General features: G+C 49.2%; 1 protein-coding gene across 1 annotated transcript; it reads right to left on the reverse strand.

The window, feature by feature from the left end:
• ARPC1A (actin related protein 2/3 complex subunit 1A) lies at positions 1 to 26,986 on the reverse strand. The gene is made up of 10 exons (XM_075317852.1): positions 26,878 to 26,986; positions 22,142 to 22,239; positions 21,364 to 21,468; positions 20,088 to 20,310; positions 13,641 to 13,748; positions 13,268 to 13,480; positions 12,621 to 12,696; positions 3,528 to 3,721; positions 2,635 to 2,725; positions 1 to 277 (listed from the first exon to the last, which is right to left on the reverse strand). Exons 2-10 carry the CDS (start codon positions 22,203 to 22,205, stop codon positions 239 to 241), a joined length of 1,113 nt encoding a protein of 370 aa, XP_075173967.1. The 5' UTR covers positions 22,206 to 22,239; positions 26,878 to 26,986; the 3' UTR covers positions 1 to 238.
• Positions 26,987 to 27,258: the final 272 nt, after the last annotated feature.

Genomic DNA, 27,258 nt, shown 5'->3' on the forward strand with positions numbered 1-27,258 from the left:
TGAATTCATCGCATTTTAATTTGATTTTTTTTATAGTGACACAAACTTGTAGCTTTCACATACAAGTAATTGGAATTACAGTTTCATAGGAATATACCAGTTTTTTGGAATATAGAAAGGATTGTTTCTATTCACTGCTAGATGGGTCAGTGAAGATTCAGCGCACGTTCCTGTATCAGGTATGCTACAGGAATTCCCGATTCTTGATCATGTCTTTTTAGTGACGCTTGGTCTTCGATTACATAATTCTCAGGCCTTGAATATAAGACTCCAGGGTCTAGAAGTTTGAGAACAGATTACAAGGCAGTAAGTTCATTGTATCAATAATAATCTAAAAAGGAGCAAATATAGGAAAATACATAAGGCTAAAAAAATATTACAGTGCCTTGAAAAATATTCATACATCGTGAACTTTTGCATGCGACACCCACAAACAAATGTATTTTATTGAAATTTTAAGTCATCTAGCAACACTAAGTAGTAAATATTTGTGAAGTATACTGGAAATGATACATGGTTGTCTACATATTTTAAAAATATAAATCTAAAAATTGTGACGTGCATTTGGATTCAGCACTTGAGGCAATTCTTTGTAGGACCACCTTTCGCTGCAATTACTTCTCCAAGTCTTTTGGAGTATGTCTCTACCAGCTTTGCACATCTAGAGGCTGAAATCTTTGCCCATTTTTCTTTGCAAAATAGCTCAGCGAGATTGGAGGGGGAGCATCTGTGAACAGCAATTCTCAAGTTTTGCCACAAATTCTCAATGGGATTAAGGTCTGAACTGTGACTGGATTATTCACACACACATGAATATACTTTGATCTAAACCATCCATTGTACCTCTGGCAGTATGTTTAGGATTGTTATCCTGCTGGAAGGTGAGCCTTTCATCTTCCGATCAACTCGACTTGCTTTAAAAAAAAAAAAAATGGCTTTCTTCTTGCCACTCTTCCATAAAGGCCAGATTTATGGAGTATATGACTAAGGCCTAAGACACACGGCATGAAAATCGGACAGAGTTTTATCGCATTCCACTCGGACCAATATTAAGCTGTCAGCACACGAGCGATTATTTTCTCGGTCCCAATCGGACCGAGAAAATCGCAGCATGCAGTAAAGTAATTTCTCTTGCACCCATTCAAGTATATGGGGCGAGAGAAAGATCGCACTGCACTCGCAGTACACTGGTGTACAGCAAGTGCAGGACGCGAATGGCAATAGCTGGCTACTGAGAAGAGAGGGAGATAAATCCGTCCCTCACCTCCTCCGTGCCGGCCAGCCCCTCCTCAACGTTGGCTCGCCCCTCATTGCTGGCCCGCCCCTGAGGTCCAATCGCAAGATCGGACCTCAGTCGCAGTGGCACTCGGCTCCTGCTATGCTGCCAGCGTGAGCGGGGTGTCATGTGAGGATCGCATTAGTCCCCGTGTGGCCCCGGCCTAACTGTTGTCCAGGGGACAAATTCTTCCACCTGAACTATGGATCTCCGCAGCTCCTCCAGAGTGACCATGGGCCTATTGGCTGCTTACATAATTACTGCTCTCCTTGCTTGGGATGTCAGTTTAGGTGGACGGACATGTCTTAGTAGTTATACAGTTGAGCCATACTCCTTCCATTTTTGGAAGATGGATTAAACAGTGCTCCATGAGATGTTCAGAACTTTTATTTAACCTAACCCTACTTTACTCTTCTCTGCAATTTTATCACTGACCTTTCTGGTGTGTTCCTTTGATTTCATGATGCTCTTTGATCCCTAATGTTCACAAACAGCCCTCTGAGCTGTAGTTATACCAAGAATAAGTTACACACAGGTGGACACACTTCACCATTTACTTATTATGTGACTTATGGAGACCGTTTGTCACCATGGATTGTATTTAGGGGTATCACAATTCAGGGGCTGAATACAATTGCACATAATTTTCAGATTTTTATTTTTAATATGTGTAGACAACCATGTATCATCTCCTTTATGTTTCAAAAATACTTGCTACATAGTGTTGTTATATCACATAAAACACAGTTAAAGCATAACCGTCGTTTTCATTTTTAATTCATAAATCAATAGTCCACATGAAAATAAGCGACTTTGTAATAAATCTTATCAGAGAAATCTGCTTTTTTTCTCAGCCAGAATTGATCAGTCATTATCAAAATGTTCAATTCGGAGGTAAAATCTGTATTCAGTGAAGACTTTCCCATTACTGAGATAGGAGATGGCAGTTGGTACTGATGAAATTCTATGTAGATACAAGAGAAAGGCGGGGACAGAGATCTGCCTCTAGCTCCTCCGTCCTCTAAGTTTGATAATTAAACATCAATTCTGGCAAAGAAACAAATTTGTCTGATAAAATATATCAAAGTTGCTTATTTTCATTTGTATTATGGATTTCTGAAATAAAAATTAAAAGGACGACTACACTTTAAGATTGTGGGTGTAATGTGAAAAAAAATGTAGAAAAGTTTGCAGGGTATGAATACTTTTTCAAGGCACTGTATATGTAAAATTAATATTAAAGGAGACCTGTCAGTGCTCCTGTGTCGCACCATGTCACTAGTCAGTAGGGTAACATGTTTCCAGGCAGAATAAAAAGGAACCGGATAATGCAGAGTTCACAACCTGCTGAAACTCACCTTAAAGTCCCAAATAGTCATAGCACCATCGATGCCTGTGGTACAAAACTTACGGCAGTCAGATTTATCCCCATCATAAATGGACACCTGGCTGCAAGACAAAGTCAGAATGAATTAAGAAATATGCATTAAATAATTTCAGCCATATAATTTTATCAACAATACTAATATGACCCATAGTTGCACTTTTGCAGTTGACAAATCAACCCAGTGCCAACATCTGTGGTACGTATATGGCGGTACATATAAGTTGGGACGTGTATGGGGTGGGCTCTGACTGTGAGCCCACTCTATAACCGTCAGATAATGGCTGTGATATACAGCCAGGATGTGTGTCGAACAGCAGAGCTCTAGCCACAGCTATTAACCTATTAAATGCTGCTATCAATCTGTGATATTGGCAAGTACATTGCACCAGCATGGAGTTCACCATTCCACATGCCTATCAACCCTTGTGCTAAAGTGATCACCAGCGCAAATGGGATGCTAAGCACCAGGGGTCTGTTGAAAACCCTGTGCCTGCCATCATGGTATTGCTTTAATAAATACAGGATAAAGTGGAAGAAAACAATGTTTTAAAGAAAAGAAAAAAAAAACTGAATCATCACCTTTCTCTCTCTATCCCCCATATAATAAATAACTAAAACCACTGCTTCCATAAAAGTCAGGTTTATCAAAATATGCAAACAAAAGACGCTCCTTGCACGGTATCAATTACAGAAACTAAGCGGCTACAGGGAGGATATAACTGCATTTTCTCCCTGTAAGTGTGCATTTAATAAATATGCCTGACATTCGTTAAATGTTATTTACATGCAGATTACCAGGTAAAGAGCATTTTGGAGGTGACTGTCACCGGGACAAGCCGTTCTCCAGTGCACATTTACACCTACGTTATGCTGTTCTGGTGGAGGGTCTCCAGGGTGGTATTGCGGTCCTCAGTGGTTGCACGCTTATCCATGTTTCTAAAGCGCTCCATAGCAGAAATATTGCGCTGAGTGCTTTGCTTGGGAATGTCCAGTTTTGAAATGAACGTCAATGAGCCATGGTCATCATAGGTGAAAAGCATGGGACAGCAATCATGCCCCTAAGGAAGCAGAATCTGAATTAAACACTTAAAAACAAACAAACCACGATTCCTTTAAATGTTTAGTGAATGATAGTGCTGCTTGGGTCAGACTAAATGGTTAATTTAGTTAGGATACTGCTATTGCTGATGACATGTGCTCTATACCCTGGCAACAATGAGAATGAATATTATTTGTTATGGACAATGGATCATGCTGGGTGTGTGTGGGGGGGATGGGAGGAGGTTTGGCGATTTTTTTTGGCTTGTTTTTTGTTGTGGGGGTGGCTGGGGGCCGCAGTCGTGGGCACAGGCGAGCCCCTGCTTCAAGGCAGCATCTCTCCTCTATTCTGCACTCCTGCCACCTCCACAGTGCAACCAGGGACACCACAGCTTCTCCTCCTCAGGACAAATTCAGACACCAAGTCCAGGATAATTCTTTACTGAATAACTCGCGCAGTTTCTGTGGAACACATCCGCTGCGGGCACAATAGCTTGCACGTTACAGGCTTGTTACAGTTTGGTTTCTTTGCACATTTTCCAGCACACTGCTCCCTCCTACACATCTCTCCAGCTACTATAGGACTGTCTTCCTCTCCTGGTAACACAACAGTGGCAGCCAATGAATTCATAGAGTCCCCACATGGCTCTATCTGCGTCCCCTCCCACAGGGAGGTTACACCACTGGACAGAGTTCCTCCACCACTGTCTACGACGACCAGTTCACCCAGCTCTAGGTTACTGCACACCGAGTCCGGTTCTATTAGTCATTGCTTGCAGGAAATTACACTAGAATCATGGCCCACAACTTCAAGGTCGGTCCGTGCTTATTTCTGCACCTGGCTACTGAGGAGTCTCCTTTGACCTCTTGCTCTGGACTTCCTGGGGTGATCCTGAGGGTCTGGCCGAATTACTCTGGGCTTCTCTAACTACACCTCTCTCAGGTACAGCTACTGCTCTCTACTCAACGGTGTCCCCATCTGACTAATCCCAACTGTCAACTCACTGTTACTGGGCAGATTTACATTTAAAGGGAAGGTATCATCAAAAAATAAAAAAAATTCAATAACTGAAAAAATGTAAAGTAATAATGTTTTTGTTTTTTTTTTAAAATCAGATACTTTATTAAAACAGAATACATACAACAGAATAACAAATCGGCATCCAAAAAAGGATTTTTGTGTACTCACCGTAAAATCGTTTTCTCTTAGCCATCATTGGGGGGACACAGGACCATGGGTGTTATGCTGTCTATCCATAGGAGGACACTAAGTAGATGCAAAAGCATAGCTCCTCCTCTGCAGTATACACCCCCTGGCCGGGCCAGGCAAGCTCAGTTTTAGTACACAAGCAGTAGGAGAAAAAAAAAAACAGTAAAAGCTTACCTCAACAGAGGAACATGAGAAAAAAAAAAAAAGTCATAACTAAATAAGGTACTGAGAGAACCAAGGCCCAACAGGGTGGGTGCTGTGTCCCCCAATGATGGCTAAGAGAAAACGATTTTACGGAGTACACAAAAATCCGTTTTTCTCCGACGCCTCATTGGGGGGGACACAGGACCATGGGACGTCCTAAAGCAGTCCATGGGTGGGAAACATAAAAGACAACACAACCCAAGGACTAGGAACCAGTCCCAGACAGCCTGGAGCGCCTACTGAGAGAGGTGCTCTACTGCCGTTTGCAAAATTTTCCTACCCAGATTTGCCTCAGTTGAAACCTGGGTATGGACTCTGTAAGGCTTTGAAAACGTATGTAGGCTAGACCAGGTCGCAGCCTTACACACCTGTTCCACTGAAGCCTGATGCCAAATGGCCCACGAAGCTCCAACTGCTCGCGTGGAATGAGCCCGCAGCCCACTAGGAATGGGCTTGAGTTGCAAGCGGTAGACTTCCTGGATCGCAGAGCGAATCCAGCGAGCCAGAGTCGCCTTTGAAGCTGCCTGTCCCTTCTTAGGCCCCTCAGGAATGACGAACAAAGAGTCCGTTTTCCTAAAGGGGGCTGTCCTGGATATGTAATATTTGAGAGCTCTGACGAGGTCTAACGAATGCAGAGACCTTTCCACCCTATGAACCGGGTGTGGACAAAAGGAAGGCAGGACAATGTCCTCGTTCAAATGAAACGGGGTAAGAACCTTTGGAAGGAAATCCGGGAGAGGGCGCAGAACCCCCTTGTCCTGGTGAAAGATCAGAAAAGGCTCGCGGCAAGAGAGTGCTGCCAGCTCCGAAAACCGTCTGATGGACGTAATTGCCACTAAGAATGTTACCTTCCAGGACAGAAGAGCAAGGGAGGATTCCTTGAGGGGTTCAAAGGGAGACCTCTGGAGACCGTCCAGAACGAAGTTGAGGTCCCATGGTTCCAGCGGCCGTTTGTACGGGGGAACTAGATGGGAAACGCCCTGGAGGAAGGTCTTGACTTGCGGTTTTTGAGCCAGGCGGCATTGGTAGAAGATTGAGAGCGCTGAGACCTGCCCTTTAAGGGAACTGAGAGCAAACCCCGCTCGAAAGCCAGACTGTAGAAAGTCGAGAATTCTGGGGATGGCCAGAGGCATAGGCTGGACGTTAGTTTCCCTGCACCATGAAAGGAAGATTTTCCACATACGGTGGTAAATGCGGGATGAAGCAGGCTTTCGGGCGCTGATCATGGTGGCAATAACCGCGGGGGAGAATCCCGCTCTTAATACCCAGGTCTCAATGGCCATGCCGTCAGCTTCAGGGCTCTGGAGTTCTGATGAGAAATGGGCCCTTGGGTCAGCAAGTCTGGGATGTGTGGAAGGCGCCACGGTGCGTCTGTGAGCATTTGTACTTATTCGGCGTACCAGGCGCGCCTTGGCAAATCCGGTGCTATCAGTATCACCGGGACTCTCTCTGCCTTGATCTTCCCGATTACCCGCGGCAGCAGGGGTAGAGGTGGAAATATGTAAGGCAGGCGGAAGTGGTGGCAGGAGCAGACTAGAGCATCCGCGCCGATGGACTGCGGGTCGCGTGACCTGGCTATGAATGCGGGTACCTTTTCATTCAACCTTGAGGCCATTAGGTCCACGTCTGGTGTGCCCCAGCGAGTGCAGATATTGTAGAAACACATCTGGGTGGAGAGACCATTCTCCGGCAGCCAGGCCTTGCCGACAAAGTCTGCTGCCCAGTTCTCTACCCCCGGTATGTGTACCGCTGATATCACTGATCCGGTCGATTCGGCCCAGCTGAGGATCTTGTGGGCCTCGAGATAAGCCGCTTTGCTGCGGGTACCCCCCTGCCGATTGATATAGGCTACAGCTGTCGCATTGTCCGATTGGACTCGAATCTGACGACCCGCTAGCAGAGGGCAGAACGCTCTGAGCGTGAGGAAGATCACGCGGAGTTCCAGGATGTTGATGGGAAGGAAAGACTCCTGGGGCATCCAACGTCCTTGAGCAGTGTGGTGCCGGTACACTGCTCCCCAGCCTAGGAGCCTGGCGTCCGTGATCAGGACCAGCCAGTTCACTGGGAGAAAAGATCTCCCCTTTGATAGGGATGAGGACCGAAGCCACCAGCGGAGTGCGTACCTGACTGAAGGCGTCAGGTGAAGATGTCTGTCCAGGGAGAAGGGGCTCTTGTCCCAGGCCGCTAGAAGGGCTAGCTGCAGTGGGCGGAGGTGCAGTTGAACAAAGGGTACTGCTTCCATAGCCGCCACCATCCTGCCGAGCACTTTCATGCTGAATCGAATGGAGCGAGACGGAGGACGTAGAAGGCAGCGTACCGCTCGTTGAAGAGCGAATGTGTTGTCCAGAGGGAGAAGGATCAAGCCCCGACGGGTGTCCAGGGACATGCCCAGGAAGGTGATTGATCGTGATGGGATCGGGGATGATTTGTCCAGATTCACTAGCCACCCTAAGCGGGATAGGGTGTCCACAGTGATTTGTACGCTGGTTCAGCAGTCGCGGAAGGAGGGGGCCTTGATGAGGAGGTCGTCCAAGTAAGGGAGAACGACTACTCCCCTGGCGTGAAGGACGCTCATGGCGGCCGCCATGACTTTGGTGAACACCCTTGGTGCGGTGGCAAGGCCGAAGGGTAGAGCTACGACTTGAAAGTGGGAGTCCTGAATTGCGAAGCGGAGGAACTTTTGGTGATCTGGAGCGATGGGTATGTGCAGGTACGCGTCCTTGATGTCTATGGAGGCGAGGAATTCCCCTTCGACCATGGATGCAATAATGGACCTTAGGGACTCCATTCTGAATCTCCGTACGTGCACATGTTGGTTTAAGTGTTTGAGGTCCAGGATGGGTCGAACTGACCCATCCTTTTTGGGAACCACAAAGAGGTTGGAATAAAACCCCCCGAACTTCTCGTCGTCTGGGACAGGTATTATCACTCCTGCTGTTTGGAGCGAGTTGATTGCTGAGAAAAAAAAGCATTGCGTCGTTTTCGAGTCTTTGGGGGGTTTGAGAGAAAGAACCGACTCGGGGGTCGGGTCCGAAATTCTATGTGGTAACCAGAAGACACAAGGTCTCGCACCCATTTGTCGTCTGAGGCGGCAGCCCAGATGTGTTGAAAGAGCCGCAGTCGACCTACAATGAGTGTGTCTTCCGGGGCGCCGAAGGAGTCATGAGGGGGGAAACCGTCGTGGCCGAGTCTCCCTAGTCCTGGACTGTTTCAGTCTAGGCTGCCATGACAAAGTGGGTTTCGGGGAGAGCTGAGAAGGTCGGTCCCTGCGTAGTCCGCGGCTGGTGGCGGGGACAGCACGGGATGTCGACCAACCAAATGAGTTCCGAAAGGAGCAGAACGAGGACTGTGGACATCTGGTGAAGGACGTCCTGGACTTCAGCTGGGGGAGGGAAGTACACTTTCCTCCCGTGGCGTCAGAAATGAGCTTGTCCAGACATTCGCCAATCGGTCTGAAAAAAAGGGAAGGCCCATGAGAGACTTCTTGGAGGCAGAGTCCCCTCGCCATTGTCGGAGCCAGAGAGCTCTACGGATGGCTATGGTATTTGAGGCGGCAAACGCTGCGCAGGTAGCAGCGTCCATGGAGGTCTGGATGAGGTACTCCGCCGCAGCGGCAATTTGAGCTGTTACCTCTGTGAAGGTATGAGTGAACTGGGATTCCTCAAGCGAAGTGTTAAGGGATTCTGCCCAGACCGAGATCGCCTTTGCGACCCACACAGAGGCAAAGGAGGGCGAGAGGGAGGAACCCGCAGCCTCAAAAGCAGTGCGGGCGAGGTGCTCCACCTGTCTGTCGAGTCCTTGATGGAAGAACCATCGGGTAAACACAGGAGCGTCTTTGTGGTAAGGCGGGAGACCGGGGGGAAAAGGGGGGGGGGGGTCGACCGAGGGCGGAACGGCCCAGCCCTTAGGAGCAGGTGAGGCAAAAGGGTAGCGGGACTCCATGAGTTTTCGGTTACCGAAGCGCCTGTCAGGCTTCTCTCTTTGCTTTGTGAGGATATCTGAAAAGCTGGGTGATCAGCGAAAACCTTTTGGGGTTTCCTTTCCCTCTTAAAGGAGACCGCATGGTCCGTGGTAGTGGATGGGGGATCCTCCACATGCAGAGTTTGGTTGATTGCTGCTATAAGGGAGTCTATTGCAGTTTGATCATCTGGGGAGGATGAAACCAAGGAATCCTCCTTGTACAAACAGCATTCTCCCTCCTCCAGCTCTTCAGAAGCCGTGGAGCGTGTGGGAGAGCCTGCCCTGTGTGCTCCCGAGGGAGAGCCCGCTGGAGACACCCGGCCGTGTGCTCTTTTCCTGATCCCTGCAACCGGTGAAGCATGTGCCCGGATTACCTCAGAAGGAGCCTCCATAGGGGTATCCTCAGGCTGCGTTCCGTCCAGGGACCCAGAAGAGTGTGGAGGACGACATTGCATAGCCAGAACCAGGTTCTGTGAGTTTTTCCATGGATTGGGACAGAAACTGTGCCCATTCCGGTGGGCTGGGGGCCCTAGGCTCTGGGCTGCCGGTTGCGGCGGCGGTGGCAGGGGGGTCTTGGGGGGCTATAGGGGCACAGGACTCACAGAGAGAAGAGGTGTGTTTATGTGGTAGCTCAGCGTGGCAGGCAGTGCAGGCTGAATAATAGACTATGTGGGCCTTAGTACTCTTAGTGCCCTTAGATTTCTGCATGTTCCTAATAGGAGTATGCCAGGAGGGGGAGCAATGCTCAGCAGAGCTACAATTAAAGCAAGCACCTCACCAGAATCAGCCCATGGCCCTGTCCTCAAAAAGGATTAAGCTCTATGAAGATCTTCACAGGCTTTCCTGGGGGAGGGCTTATCGCGGCCGCGGGGGCGGGGCTTAGCACTAAAAGAGTGGGAAGATGAGTCAGTGTGCCCCCCCCCCTACTGTGGGTAATAAAAAAAAACGGCGGGAAGGGAGCTTCTGAGTTTTCCTCCCTTTCCCTACAGTCAGCACACAGCTTGTCACTGGTGGTTATCAGCCGGCTTTTCTGCTAGAGCAAATAAACAGAGCAGATAATAAACAGTGCGAGTCCCTGAGCCCTGAGCCCTGGGCCCTCCCCCCTGCCACGGGAAATTATCTGCAAGACTTTCTGCAAACAGCAGAACTTCCCCCTCCTCCAGCCAGCAAGCTAGAGAAGGTTAACACTGTGTGTGCAGGATCCTTGCTCCTTGCACATAAATACTGTAAATGTCCTGGGAGCCTTCCCTGCAGTGTCTTTTCTCCCTTTGTCTGGGAAACCAGTCAGGGGGGGGGATCTCACCTTAAAACACTGCTTTCCAGGCAGTGAAAATAGCAGAGTCAGCTTGCTGTGTCGGTGTCATATTCAACTCAGAGCCTGCAGAAAGGGGCTGAGGAATTGGTGCCATCTTCAACTCAGAGCCTGCAGAGAAGGGCTGAGGAATTGGGCTATAGGGCACAGGCCTCTACCCTGGGCTTTGGAAAATCGGTGTCTGTGGAACCAGTCGTCCAGCCCAAAATCCAGCGTCGCGGGAGGGGGTACGTGTAGGCAACACTTCACGTTCCCGCCCGTTGATGGTAGTGTGAGATCGGTCCCAAAAGGAAACAGTCGCCCTCCAAAAATAACAAACCTTGAAAGGAAGTGCCTCCTACAGACACTAAGCTAAAACTGAGCTTGCCTGGCCCGGCCAGGGGGTGTATACTACAGAGGAGGAGCTATGCTTTTGCATCTACTTAGTGTCCTCCAATGGATAGACAGCATAACACCCATGGTCCTGTGTCCCCCAATGAGGCGTCAGAGAAATTAAGTTTATCACATCTATTACCCCTTTAACTCCCCCTCCCGCCCCCTCCCCCACCCCGGCAGAAAGTAATAATGTTTAAATGTTTTGTTTAAATATTATTATTTATTTTTAATTGTGCAAAATATAAAGAAAGAAAAAAAAAAAAAAAATTAAAAAGTTTGATATTTTCCACTGTTAAACACTAGGGGGGAGCAGCTTCTGAAATCCTACAGAAATCCGACTGTACAAAAAGCTTGCATTACAGCCTGCTGTAAAGTGGGCGGAGTCTGCTCTCCTGTGTGTGATAGCACGCCTCCCCCCTCCTACTCTGAGTGTTTACAACAGATAACAGAGAATGACATGTAGGGAGACAGTGCACAGCCATTTTGTTGGTGACCAGAAATGTCTAAAGTGTCACCAAGGACAGCAGGAGTATCACACAGGATAGGATTAGATACACAGCTGTGCAGACAGTATCACACAGGATAGGATTAGATACACAGCTGAGCAGACAGTATCACACAGGATAGGATTAGATACACAGCTCAGCAGACAGTATCACACAGGACAGGATTAGATACACGAATCAGCAGACAGTATCACACAGGGCAGGATTAGATACACAGCTGTGCAGACAGTATCACCGGTACACACACAGGTACTCACATGCAGTGGCACACACACACACACACACACACACACACACACACACACACACACACACACACACACACACACACACACTGGGGCTCGGTAGAGAGGAGGGAGGGGGTGTCAGAGATGGTAACGGCGGGGGGGTGGGGAGGCAGCAGTAGCGGGGGCTGGGTAGAGCGGAGCAATGCTCTGCTGCACGCTCACCCCCAATACTCTGCCACACACACACACACACACACACACAAGCATGCACACACATTGCTCTGCCAGCACACACACACACACAAGCACACCCGCTGCGGCCGGGGAAGGAGGGGGGCCGTACACTACTCACACACAGGCCGACAGCTGACAGGCCATGGGGGAGAGCGTGGGGGTATTGTCAGAGACAGTAGCATCGGCGGCAGGGGGAGGAGCACCGGTACACTACTCCATGGGCTGATCTGGTGACAGGGGGAAAAGTTCAGCACACAGCATGACCGCTGTGAGCTGCAGAAAGATGGCGCTGATCTCCTCGCTCTGCTGTGATCTGGACAGCCCAGGGGGCGCGTCCAAGTCACAGCAGGGAGCTCTACTGTAATAAGCCTAGGGGTCGGATTCTGACTATCAGAGTCTATGCACAGGGGCTGCCATAAAGCATTGAGTAACTGGGGTGAGGGAAAGATGGGAGTTGTTTTGATTATTTTTTTTACTTTTTCTTTCTTGTATATGCAAAAAAAGTTTAATAAAAATGTATCTGATTTTTAAAAACAAATGTTCAGTGAATATATGTATTTATCTCTTCCATTTACAGATGTATCTTTTTCCAGAGATTAGATCAAAACAAAAGAGCGTAAAATGCTATCCTTATGCATACAGCATTGTGTATGGGCAGAGGTGAGTCTTACAAAAAAAAAAAAAACACTGTGCCACTCAACGTCTGACTATTCAGCCCCTAGAAAAAAAGCCATGGGGGCTGACGGGATACAAAGTTGTTACTAGCACTGCTTCACTTTACAATAGCATATCCTGGCAAGAGCCAACAAAGCCCATACGGAAATAGCCTCTTTTGGAATTGAAACAGCTTGTAGCTTTCCAACATGAAATCCTAAAGAAAAAGGTACTTACAGCAGCAATGACACTGTTCTCCGATACAAATATGACACTCAGCAGAGGCAACAATTCAGTCTTCAGCTGGGAAACACTGCAAAAAGACCACATTGTTTATTATATACCCTTATTTACTGGGCAAAGTCTATTAATCACTTAAAAATGGGGCAACTTTCCATTTTTGAGCTTATATTTTTTTCACAAAATAAAAAATAGAGCCGTAACTTTTATTTTCCGCCTTCAAATTTGGGGTGCGTCTTATAATCCAAGGGATATTTTAGTCCAGTTGAGAACATTCAATAATCTTATAATCCAATGCATCATATAAAATGAAAAATACGGTATATATTTTTTTTAGATCCCATAGTGAACTGTAAAAAGCTAGGCTTCCCAGAAATGCACATATGGCAAGGGAACATGACAAGGATACAATGGGTGCCCAGAATGAATGCTGCATGGCTCAAATGATGCACCACAGCTGGTTTCTGCCCTGTAGGGATCAGGCTCAGCTCCTGAGCTCGCTTCACACCCCCCATTCAGCTTTTTGATGGATATATTTATCATTTTTCTCTAATACAATATAGATATTTACTTGTACTAGTGATTGGAATTTTTACAGTAATCTGCAGTCACTATTACAAGACATAAATCATTTAATAACCTACCTCATGTTTTTGGATGCATCAACTACAGACACCAAGCTGTCATGACTGACCCAAGCCAGGCGATTTCCACTAGCAGAAAAGCTGACACTGTGAACCCAGCCCCCACTGCTGGCTCCCCCAAACTCAGACATCAGCTGGCCAAAAGGCATTTTCGATCCCCATGGAGTACTAGCAGGCTTCTCATCAACCTCCTTAATGTATGCAGAAAACACCCTGTAAATGCAAATAGAAATGAAAGAAACCACTGGATAAAGTCACACCCAGAATGATATTGACAGCTAGAAAATATTGAGACCTGACATTTTCTGTGAATTCCAGCACCCGGCATGGTGTCTGCGCTCACATGCTGAGGGCTGCAATCTAATCATTGTACCTGGTTTTGAAGTCACAGGATCCAGCGGCCAGCAGCACATTATTGGGGTGCCAGTCAAGGCTCAGCACAGTGGAACGGATTGGCTTCTTGATGTGTTTACTCACCCACCTATAGGAAAAAAAATAATTAGAAAACATTGTCTGATTTAGCAGAATAAAGAGAATTTTGTTTACTTACCGTAAATTCTTTTTCTTATAGTTCCGTCATGGGAGACCCAGACCATGGGTGTATAGCTACTGCCTCCGGAGGACACACAAAGTTACTACACTCAAAACGTGTAGCTCCTCCCTCCCAGTATATACACCCCCTGCTAGCCAGTCCTAGCCAGTTTAGTGCAAAAGCTGAAGGAGGACATCCACCCACAAGAAGAGACAGAGTAAAAACCGGAAGAACCGGAACCTCTGTCTACAACAATAAGAGCCGGTGAAGACACCGGAACAAGAAACCTGCCAACAGGCAACAGGGAGGGTGCTGGGTCTCCCATGACGGAACTATAAGAAAAAGAATTTACGGTAAGTAAACAAAATTCTTTTTCTTTATCGTTCCTATGGGAGACCCAGACCATGGGACGTTCCAAAGCAGTCCATGGGTGGGAATAAACAGACAACTGAGAAGCAGGCAAAACCTAACTTCACAAATGGGCGACAGACGCCTGAAAGATGCGTCTGCCTAAGCCCGCGTCTGCCAAAGCATAAGCATGGCTTGGATAGAGCTTCGAAAAAAGTATGCAGACTAATTCGAGCTGCAGTCTGACAGACCTACTGAGCCGTAGCCTGGAGCCTGAAAGCCCAAAAGGCACCGACAGGTCTGATCAAATGTGCTCTGATCCCCGGCGGGGAAGGCACTTGAGTACACTTGTTGGGCCTCGGAAATGGCCGACCTAAGCCAACGACCCAGGGTCGGCTTAGATGCCGAGAGACCGCTACGCTGACTAGCGGTCAGCACCAGAGAGAGGTGTACTGCCTAATAACGGCGGTGCAAGACACATAGATCCGGAGCGCCCGCACCAGATCCAGGATATGCAACGCTTTCTCAAACGATGAACAGGAGCCGGACAAAAGGAAGGCAGGAAAATTGCCCCGGATAAGGTGGAAGCAGTAACCACCTCAGGGAAAAAAGTCCGGAGTCGGACGGAGACCACCTTGTCTTGATGCAAAAGGCCAAGAAGGGGGTGACTCCGAGAGAGTACAGCTAGAACTCTCTGGCGGGAAATTATAGCCACTAGAAGACTACTTTCTGTGAAAGATGAAACAAAGAAACCTCCCTAAGAGGCGCAAAGGGGGGTTTCCGGGAACCGGGAGGACCGGATTAAGGTCCCAGGGCTCCATAGGCCGCAGGAAAGGCGGAATAATGTGAGATGCGCCCTGAAAGGAGCGCACCGGAGCCAGCCGGATGATACGCCGCTGGCACATACTGACAGAGCCGAGACCTGTCCCTTATGAGGGATAGTCCTAGCTGTAAACCGGACTGTGAAAGAGACAGGAGGGTCGGCAAGGCTAAAAAGGTCAAAGGACACTTTGAAGCTCGAGTCATAGCGGAGATGACTTCAGGAAGGATACCAGAAGTCGCCAAGATCCAGGACTCAAGATCTACGCCGTCAATCTGAGAATCCAGAATTCTGACGGAAAAAACGGACCCTTTTGAGAAAAGGTCCGAACGGTCCGGAAGATGCCATGGCAATCCAACGGACAGAAGGAGCAGGTTAGGGTACCAAGCCTGCCTGGGTCAGTCTGGAGAATGAGAATGACCCGACGGCCCCCTTAACTGATCTTGCGCAGGACTCTGGGCAAGAGGTAGAGACGAAGCTGGGATCAAACATGAACCAGTGTGCCTACCGCAATGGACCACGGTTGGACAGCTGAAATAGTCTGCCTCACAGTTTTCACATCTAGGATGTGGGCTGCGGATATGGTGGACTAGGAGTCCCTTGTCCACTGAAGAATGATGAGCCGCCAAGATTGCCAGACGGCTGAATGTCCCATCCTGGAAGTTGATGTAGGAAAACGCTGTCACGTTGTCCGACTGGACTCGAATGTGCCTAGCCGCCAACAGATGGTGAAGGCTTAGAGAGCTAGAAATACAGCTCTGATTTCCAGCACATTGAACCAGAGGGCTGAATCGGACAGAGTCCAAGCGCCCTGCGCTCCACGGTGGAGATATACTGCTCCCAAGGCGGAAAGACCAGCACCCTGGTGAGGATCACCCGGGACGGGGCTAGGAAGGAGCATCCCTGAGACAGAGTGGCCGAAACCACCACTGCAAGGAGCCCCTGGTCAGTGGCGAAGCCACCACTCCGAGAAGGAGGGAGGTCGCGTGTACAGCGGAAACCCTCCAGTCTCAGAGGACGCAGGAGAAACTGGGCAAGGAATCGCTTCCATTGACGCCACCGTCTGACCAGCACCTTATTTGGTGTCTGATAGAACGACGTCGACCCGGAGGGACTACTGATCGACTAAGAGCAGCTTCACAAGTGCAGACAGTCTCGAATTGCGTCCCTGAAAACCTCTGGTGCGAAGTCAGAGTGGACCTGGACAGAATGACAAGCCACCCGAATAGATTAGAGTGGCGAGAGTAAGCGAAGTACTCTACTAAGAGTCTGCGCTGGATGAAACCCCGAGAAGAAAACCGTCCAGGGCAAACGATCACTGCCAACCCCTAGGGGTGCAGGACCCTAATCACAGCAGCCCCAAGGAGAATACTCGAGGGGCCGTGGCTAACCCAAAGGGAAGAGCCACGAATTGGACCACTCCGATGGCAAAACGTAGTCAACGCTGGTGTGAAACTGCGATTGATCCTTGCCGAAAGGCATCCCTGATGCCGATGGCTTCTAGGGAATCTCCTTGGGTTCTTGATTGATCCGGTGAAAAACACACGGAACAAGACCGAGACTCCATGTGAAAACGCCACACCTGACCATGCTTGAAAAGCTAAAGATCCAGGTCGGAAGGCACCGCCCTCTTCGGGGACTAGAAATAGATTTAAGCAAAAATCTCAGAACCGTTCCCAGTCGGGAACCGGAACAATTACTCCGTTGGCCTGCAAGAAATGCCACGGCCTGTGAGAAGGCGGCGGCCTTGGAGCCGGGAGGAGTTGACAGAAAAAATCTGTTTGGCGGGTGAACAGAATTCCATCCTGTAGCCATGGGAGATATAAACTCGCCCCCACTGAACGGAGACGTGGTAGAACCTTACGTCGCCAAGTGGAGAGAGCCTGCCACCGACCAGGGAGGTGGTTGGCGTGGCCAGATAGCTCGGAGGAAGCTGACTCCGAGGTAGCATCTCCTGCGGTCTTCTGAAGACGCAGCTTCAAGCCATTTGGTTCTATGAACTAAGGCCGAGCTAGAGGACGATCAGAAGGAGGAACGGAAACCACCGAAACCTCAACTGATTCCTGCCCTGGTTTAGGTTTGTGGCAAGGAAGAACTCTCGTCGCCGAGAGCTTCCTAAATTTCATCTAGTTGGTTCCGAAGAGACTGGTCCCACCAAAGGGGAGCCCAGCAAGGAACCTCTATAGACGCATCTGCCTTCCATTGCCGAAGCCACACCTGCGGATAGCGAGGAAAGTAGCCAAAACCACCGCTGTGCGGTGACCAGCATGGCAGACTTGGCAGAGGATGGAAAGACTGAAGTCTGGAAGTTCAGGCAACCGTCGTGGGCATAGAGTCCCTGTGAGGGAATGCATCTCCTCTGAGGAGCCATCAGCCACTGACATAACGGTCCGGGCTGAACCACCTGAGGTGAATGAGCCCACCTCTTGACCATCATTGGTGGACGGGGGAAACCCAGTCCTCAGAATCACGCTTCATGGGAAGCGACTGTCAGAGCGGACCCTGGGCTGGTTACAGGGGCCTGACAACTGGCGTGGTTAAGGAACACACGTTGTGTTCACCTAGATAAGGTAACTCCGGCGGATTGAGGTCCAGTACAAAGTTAATGTACCGTGGGATCCTTATAGAGGTGCCGTCAGCCACTGATACAACTATCCGGGCTGAAAGTCTGGACACCGGAGTGGCCACGCTTGGCGAATGAGTACACTCCTTGACCACCTCTGATGGGAGGGGGAGACAGGCAGCAGAACCCCGCTGTGGGATCTGCAGGACAGGCTGCGGGCTTGGACGCAGCGGGTTGAAAACTGGAGTGGTTAAGGAACACACTCCTCGTCTTGTTAAAGGTATACTGATGCCTTTTTGCCAGCGGGGAATACTCCCCTGATACAGGCGGATGGAGGTCCAATATAATGGACGCAATCTAATCATTCGCATCCCCGTCATCTACGGACGGATCAAAGTACGTAAAGCAGCGTCCGAGCCCCTGATAGAGACATCCTCCTCGTCCAGTGGGTCAGCTCGTATCAGAGCTGCGGAACGGGGAGGACAGGGGACCCTGCGTCTCCCTGTCAGGAGGACGGGGTCTGTGAGCTTTGCTGAGCAAGCAGAAAACGCCCTGAGAAGGGGGTTGCATGCTCAGGGGATGCCGGGACAGCCGACCCCTGGAAAAAGAGATTCCCCCAGGGGTCAGCCACCGAACCCGGAGCAGCTGGAGGGACCATGCATGAGGCTCCAAGCTGAGGGGCCACAGCGGTTATGAGCTCGGTACAGCCGTACGAGACTACCAGCAGTGGATAATAAAAAACAGCCTGCAGCCTCGCTCTGTGAGACCTGCTGCAGAAGTGGGGGGCTCTGTCTAGAATGTGTAGAAAACACAAGACAGGGGTTCAGCCTGGGGAGACTCCAGGCTGAGGCACCACCACCTAAGAACCATGACAGTATGGGTCTGTGCCGGTTCCAGCCTTGGAGCTCTGCTCCTAGTGAGACATGCTGCTGAGGAGGAGGTTCTATAATAAAGAATTAACTCCTTCACGATGCCCTGATAGTATATAAAAGTGCACAACCAGAGGTTGTGACTTGTCAGGCCGCTGTGAGTGCCCCCCCAGGTTCCAAGCCTGGACCCCCAGCCAGGTATTCACTCCCTCTGCACTGCAGAGCAGCCAGCGCCGATCAGCGTACTAAGAACGCTGAGAAAATGGCGCTAGAGTGAGGGGGGAGGGCGGGGGTTAACCCAGGAGCGGGAATCGGAGGGCTAAGAAATGTACAGGGGAGGGAATCATCTCCTCAACAAGGAGTGTCCTCCCCTGTGCAGAGCGGCCGGCGGGCGGTGCTGCAGCGTCCCCCTGCATGACTGACATGCAGGGGAACGAGACGAAACTAGGCCGCGGCCGAAGCCGGGGCCTAGAGTTAAACATGCGGCCGAAAATCAGGCATCATCGGCGCGGTACACAGAAAAAAACAGTGGAACCGGCCGGAAACACAGTACAAGCAGCATTATCAAAGTCAAACACTGTCCCCCTAATAAAGTGCCCCACATTGCAGAAGGACCCTCTGAATAACGTCTCTATACTTAGCTTTGAGACGCAGGGTCCACCAGTCCCTGGTGGGGTGGGGGTCCAGTGCTCCGTCCAGCAGGGTCCTGTCAAAGGGCTGCGGATGGAGGCCGGTCTCCTGCAAAGCAGTGAGAACCGTGTTGGCTCCCACTTCAAGCCAGAGCCCCAGCATGGGATGGTGAAGGAGCGCGGCATGAAGGGCTCTTGCCCTGAATCAACCTTAACAGCACCGCCGCCAGGGGGGTGTGAAGGGACATGCCGGGGGTCCAGTGGACCCGCTTTTCTTCCAAATCTGTAGAAAAAATGAAAATCAAAAAAAAAAAGGATGCATGTGTGTGTTGTGATCCTCCTGACACAAAGCAAAAAACTGGCTAGGACTGGCTAGCAGGGGGTGTATATACTGGGAGGGAGGAGCTACACGTTTTGAGTGTAGTAACTTTGTGTGTCCTCCGGAGGCAGTAGCTATACACCCATGGTCTGGGTCTCCCATAGGAACGATAAAGAAAATTTCCGGGCTTAAAAAAGAAAACCATGTGTACAGTAGGTGGATTACTATACCAGTGTAACACTTACAAGAGCATAGCCACCATGTCTCCTCAAACCTTAGTGATGGCATCCAATGTATGCAGAGGCAGCACTTTACTCCTCAATATGCTAGATTCGTAATAGTATTGTCTGTAAAGGGTTATTTACTGGACAACATCTATTTGGGACCTGGATGTACAATAGTCTTCTGTTAAGGTATACAGACATGCGACTACAGCAGCCAAATAACCAGCCACAGCGATAATAGATTGACTGCTGCAGTCTCACAATATCCCTGCCAGAAGAAATGGCTAAGACCTGGGGAGCACTACAGATAGGGATTGGCAGATGAGCGGGGTTTTTACTGACCTGCTGTACCATACTTATAAGTAAAAAAACAAAAGTGCAGGACAACCCCTTTACCTAATGTAGCATACATCAATTGCATTACTGTATATTCTAATGGGATTATTCAGGGAAATTGTGTCTAAAATGTGAGTGGCCATAAGGCATATATAGGAAGACACTATAGAAGATGCTTACCAGTCATTTTCTGACTCAAAATAACACACAGATATGAGTCTTGCACCACTTCCAACAGCAAACTTATTTTCCAAAGGAGACCATTTCACAAAGGTTGCTGCCCGGTTTATACGTAGGATGACCAGTGTAGGTTTCCACACTCCGTCCTTCTGGCTCCACACATACGCATTACGATCAGCTCCGCAGGTCACGATACGATCACTCTTGGGAGCCCAATCAATTCCTATAGAAATAAAGCACAGAAAGAAGAGACTCTTCAGGGTGTATTCACACAATAGAGGGGTTGCTGGAATTTCTGCTAGTGCTATGCTGATCTGAACAGAGCTTTACAAAATCCACAAAGCCATCTGATGAATCCTCAATTCAAACATTACTTCAACAAATCTTTAAGCCTTGACCATTTTTATAATTAGCTTTATTACATTCCCTACACTTCACCCTGTTCTGCCATTTCCTATGTGTAATGTTTACTTTACATCCTGTGATATTTCATTTGAGAGAAGTCTGAAACGATCATCAACAATCGTCATCATGATTCTTTTGAGGGTGGTGAGAAGAGACGAGCAGGATGTGACACCAGTGCTGACCCACAGCTTCTATCACTGCACTCACTCAAATTGTCATCAGCGGGCGGTGCTGATGTCACTCACACAGCTTCTATCAATGGCCCCTGATAACGATTGGTTTAAGGGAAAGACTGTGGTGTTAGAAGCAGTGAATAACACGGTGGCGATTGAGGATGAAATCATTCCTCAATCACTTCTACTGAACCAGAATGTCAAAGGGACAGTGGTGACAGTAACTGTGGCAAGTGACTGCAGCACCAAGCCATGATCATGTCTTGTTTCAGGCGATAGATACTGCAGAGAAGTGAATGCAGCCCCAGCCGCCTGTGCCATCCCTCCTCTCAAACGAAACATCCCCAAAAGCAAAGTACAAAAAACACATAGGACATAGCAGAATAATAAGTGTAAGGAATATAATAATAAAGCTAAATTACAAGAGTGATTACTATTTAAAGATATGTATGTACAAATGGCTTTATAAGTATTGGACCACCTCTTTACATAAATTCCTGGGCAATAATGCAGCGAGCCAACGGATTTTGGCCAAATACAGAGACAATGCAGGTGATCAGTCTGGGAATGGTAAGGTTTTTTAGGAACATATAAGCTTTCTTATGCTTACAAGTGAAAAGTTGAGAGAACTTGTGTTCTTCATATGGTAACAAGTTTTGCTTTCTACATCCGAGGCAGAAAACCTCTAGTTATCTTACCGGTAATGTGTCCATTGTGCTCCTTTAACTCATGCACTTTCACCCACTGGTTCCCATTTTGTTTGTAGATATGGACCTCATGATTGTTAGGACTTAATGCAATTTCTGTGAAGAGTAATGAAAACGCCACATGAGCAATCATAAGTGCAGTAACACATCAAGACCATCTTTATTATCTTTCATTTACACATGTCACTGGCCAGAATACACATGATATGTTAGCTACGCTTTGTTCGTGATCTCTCAGGTTTGTAAGCTCTACCACATTCATGTGCCTTAGTAGAACATCTAAATAGAGCTATTCTGGGAGACAACACTTTCACCTCCACTGAGCTCACACAAAGAGGGTACCAGGAATAATCCTCATCACATGCCAATTAAATATTGCTGACAGTATGATCAATGGAGTCAAACAGCTGGAACTGTCATCAATCCTGATTAGAAAAGAACTGAATGGCCCATTCTGACCTCATGGGGCCTATATGTCTGCAGTCACCCTCCATAACAGTTACTTGGCTTTGTCCACAGCTCCTATTCCTTACAATGGAGTACGACAGCACAAATGACAATCTATAATTCAGGCATAGGGCAGTGACCCGGATAATCACCTGGCCGAGTCTATCACCAGAAAGGCTCAATATTTACCTGCTTATTTCTAATCCTTTACTTTCTGAGATTTCATGTGTAATACTTCACTGAAGAAAGTCAGATCATCTTACATGACAAATCTCATACTAGAAATACAGTTAATGAGAATGAAGAGGAGGGAGCAGCTTACGGGTACGGTCTTTATTCCAGGCATGGCAGCTGATGGGCTCCAGCAAGAACTGGTGAAGAGACATTCTGCTTTATTTTGTGGTGGGGAAACCTAGAAAACTGAAGACAGAGATATAAATGACAGCAGATCCACAGACAGCAGGTATAAGACGCTGATGATTCCAGTCAGGGATGTTTGACTCTGAAATGCTGCGGTGCTCCACAGAAATACCGTACATACTTTAGACTCTTCTTCCCGCCACTGCCAGTGACTGACTCTCCCTATACACAGATGCAGGGAGTAAACGGTAACTCAAGGAAAGCACCCGGGGACCCGCCTATACGACTAGTCTGTGCGGCTCAGACCCTGGCCGGATATTAAAGTATGTCATTATGAAAATTCTCCATTCTGAGGTCAAATCTGTATTTCGGGATGACTTTCCCATCACTGAGATAGGAGATGAGAGCCATTACCGAAAAGATTCTATGATAACAGGAGGAGGAGCTAGAGGCAGAGGGAGGAGCTAAAGGCACAGCTCCGCCTCCTCCCTCTTCTATCTACCTAGAATCTCCTCAGTAACAGCTGCCATCTATCTCAGTAATGTCTTCCCTGAATACAGATTTTACCTCAGAATCGTGAATTTTGATAATGACTGATCAATCCTGGCAGAGAAAGAAGCAAATGTGTCTGATCAGATGTATCATAAAGGTGCTGATTTTCATGTGCACTATTGATTCCTGAAATAAAAATGTAAACAAGTTGCACTTCAAGAGATTTAATCAGTGAGGACCCGAATCCAGAGACATCCCTAAATCAGCAGAGCAAAAGGGCCGCTGTGTTTTCATCATTTATCAGCCACTTATGAGGTTAGGCTGGTTTGTCACATCCATGAAACACGGCCGTTCTCGCTTTGACAGGCCTGGCCAGACCACCGGATCCCCTAATGTGAGCTGTCTGATATATGCCTACAGGGCGGGTAGCGCAGGTTAGGAGATCCAGTGGTCTGGCCGGGTCTTCTTTTCAGAGAACTGCCTCTATTTCACGTATGTATCAAGCCGACCTTGGTGGTAATCCACATTGTGCTATTGTGCCCGAACTCTGCAAGCCAAGCCACATTATCCCTTTCACTGCCAGGGTTGTTGTTTTTTATATATATTGACAAAACAATTTTCATACTTTTGACATGTACAAAAAAGAAAAGAAAAAAACAAAACAAAACAAAAAAAAAAAAACTTACATTAAACCACCATACCTAGATATTTTCTGAAAGCAGAAGGCACATTGTCAAAATATCACTCAGCACTTCATACACGCAAACAGAATTATCATTATTAAATTATAGCTCATATATATAAACATATAAATATCTATATCTAATTTCATATTAGGGGTTGAATGTGACAAACAAAAATTTGGCATCCCACACCTGCTTAAAATAAAGGTATAACATATGCAGAGTCCATACGTCCCACAAAGGCCTATGCCTACACTCAATATCTTTATAATTATCAGAACTGGACACTATGTGGGTGATTTTGCTTAAAATTTTTCATTTCTACAAGTCGTTATAAATAATAAAAAAAAACCTCAATCTTTCCTGAGTACAGCAATGCCCTATATGTGGTGGTAGCCCAATGATCGGGCACACAACGGGCTTCAGAAGGGAAGGAGCGCCAGTGGATCATACATTTTGCTGGAATGGTTTACTGCTACAATACAGTATTGCATTTGGAAACCCCCTGATGTCTTAGGAAAGAGGAAACCCCGCGAAAAGTGATGACAATTTTGGAAACTACACCCCTCAAAGCAATTATCAAGGTGTGCGGTGACCATTTAACACAAAGGATTTTAAAAAAAAATTATGTGCAGGAGAAAGCAGAAAGTGAAAATTACATTGTTATTTTTTTTCTTTCCATGGACAGGTGGGATTGTGCATTATGACTGCGAAGTGCCCAGGATTGTCCTTACACAGGAGCCTCCTCTGTGTCCACTCCTGGATATCAGTGCACCCTGCACAGCCATCGTTATGATGAGCAGACACTGATACACGGCTCACATAAGGGGAGCGCCATCATCTATAGTGGGCACCCCCCACCACATACATATTACATACTGGGCATAGCAAACATACTCCTGAGAACAGGCAGCCGCCATCCCACCCACACATATACTCTAGATACTGTGCACACTGGTATACTCCTGCTCACACAGTGCCTCCACCCCATATATACTGGGCACACTGGTATACTCCTGGGCACACAGTGCCTGCCCCCCCCCCCCCATAAATATACCGGGCACACAGTGCCTGCCCCCCCCCCCATAAATATACCGGGCACACAGTGCCTGCCCCCCCCCCCCCCCCCCATAAATATACCGGGCACACAGTGCCTGCCCCCCCCCCCATAAATATACCGGGCACACAGTGCCTGCCCCCCCATAAATATACCGGGCACACAGTGCCTGCCCCCCCCCATAAATATACCGGGCACACAGTGCCTGCCCCCCCCCCCCCCATAAATATACCGGGCACACAGTGCCTGCCCCCCCGCCCCCCCCCCCCATAAATATACCGGGCACACAGTGCCTGCCCCCCCCCCATAAATATACCGGGCACACAGTGCCTGCGCCCCCCCCCCCCCCCCATAAATATACCGGGCACACAGTGCCTGCCCCCCGCCATAAATATACCGGGCACACAGTGCCTGCCCCCCCCCCATAAATATACCGGGCACACAGTGCCTGCCCCCCCCCCCCATAAATATACCGGGCACACAGTGCCTGCCCCCCCCCCCCCCATAAATATACCGGGCACACAGTGCCTGCCCCCCCCCCCCCATAAATATACCGGGCACACAGTGCCTGCCCCCCCCATAAATATACCGGGCACACAGTGCCTGCCCCCCCCATAAATATACCGGGCACACAGTGCCTGCCCCCCCCATAAATATACCGGGCACACAGTGCCTGCCCCCCCCATAAATATACCGGGCACACAGTGCCTGCCCCCATAAATATACCGGGCACACAGTGCCTGCCCCCATAAATATACCGGGCACACAGTGCCTGCCCCCATAAATATACCGGGCACACAGTGTCTGCCCCCATATATACTGGGCACACAGTGCCTGCCCCCAGGTATATACTGGGCACACAGTGCCTGCCCCCAGGTATATACTGGGCACACAGTGCCTGCCCCCAGGTATATACTGGGCACACAGTGCCTGCCCCCCCCCCCCCCATAAATATACCGGGCACACAGTGCCTGCCCCCCCCCCCCCATAAATATACCGGGCACACAGTGCCTGCCCCCCCCCCCCCCCCCATAAATATACCGGGCACACAGTGCCTGCCCCCCCCATAAATATACCGGGCACACAGTGCCTGCCCCCATAAATATACCGGGCACACAGTGCCTGCCCCCATAAATATACCGGGCACACAGTGCCTGCCCGCCCCCCCCCCCCCCATAAATATACCGGGCACACAGTGCCTGCCCCCCCCATAAATATACCGGGCACACAGTGCCTGCCCCCCCATAAATATACCGGGCACACAGTGCCTGCCCCCATAAATATACCGGGCACACAGTGCCTGCCCCCATAAATATACCGGGCACACAGTGCCTGCCCCCATAAATATACCGGGCACACAGTGTCTGCCCCCATATATACTGGGCACACAGTGCCTGCCCCCAGGTATATACTGGGCACACAGTGCCTGCCCCCAGGTATATACTGGGCACACAGTGCCTGCCCCCAGGTATATACTGGGCACACAGTGCCTGCCCCCGTATATACCGGGCACACAGTGCCTGCCCCCAGGTATATACTGGGCACACAGTGCCTGCCCCCAGGTATATACTGGGCACACAGTGCCTGTCCCCATTTATACTGGGCATACAGTGCCTGCCCCCGTATATACCGGGCACACAGTGCCTGCCCCCGTATATACCGGGCACACAGTGCCTGCCCCCGTATATACCGGGCACACAGTGCCTGCCCCCGTATATACCGGGCACACAGTGCCTGCCCCCATTTATACTGGGCACACAGTGCCTGCCCCCATTTATACTGGGCACACAGTGCCTGCCCCCATTTATACTGGGCACACAGTGCCTGCCCCCATTTATACTGGGCACACAGTGCCTGCCCCCATTTATACTGGGCACACAGTGCCTGCCCCCATTTATACTGGGCACACAGTGCCTGCCCCCATTTATACTGGGCACACAGTGCCTGCCCCCATTTATACTGGGCACACAGTGCCTGCCCCCGTATATACCGGGCACACAGTGCCTGCCCCCATTTATACTGGGCACACAGTGCCTGCCCCCATTTATACTGGGCACACAGTGCCTGCCCCCATATATACTGGGCACACAGTGCCTGCCCCCATATATACTGGGCACACAGTGCCTGCCCCCATTTATACTGGGCACACAGTGCCTGCCCCCATTTATACTGGGCACACAGTGCCTGCCCCCATATATACTGGGCACACAGTGCCTGCACCCTATACACGCTATATGCTGGTCTCTCCTCGGGTGTGGGCAGAGCTGTCACGTATCCCTGCAGTATGGTCGGCCATCGCCTGCTCCTGACAGCTCTGTGAGGACCCGGAAATGACCCGCGCGGCCCTTCTTCCTCCTCCTCAGCAGTTTTCTCTATAGTGTCCGGGGTTTGGTTTCCCCAGAATGCGGCCCGGGCTTCCCCCACAGACGCCTGTGCCCGCGTCTCGCTGTCCGGTGTGCCACTTACCGGGCGATAATGATTCGCGGACTCTGGTCAGTCAACGCGAACCAAGCAATGGAATGGAGATGGCGGAGATTAGGAGGACAGCAATGCGCATGCCTGAAGCCGGGCGGTGCCGCGCAGTGTAGTCATCTGCGCATGCTCAGCAGGAGAGGCGTCTGATTCTGTAGTAATAATGTGGGTGATTGCAGTGGTGTCGTGGTCGCCGTGCAGTGAGCATGTGTAATGGGGCGAGCTGCAGTGGCTACACATGAATCATAGGAAATCAGTGTATGGTGGGCGACTCCAGGGGATGTGCATGAAAACCAGGGAGAAATAGGATTTTTCCCCTTTTTATCCCATACAGTATTATACATTGCGATGTCACCCTACAATAAAATCTAGTGT

This window comes from Anomaloglossus baeobatrachus, chromosome 7 (assembly GCF_048569485.1).
Source record: "Anomaloglossus baeobatrachus isolate aAnoBae1 chromosome 7, aAnoBae1.hap1, whole genome shotgun sequence".
NCBI lineage: Eukaryota > Metazoa > Chordata > Amphibia > Anura > Aromobatidae > Anomaloglossus > Anomaloglossus baeobatrachus.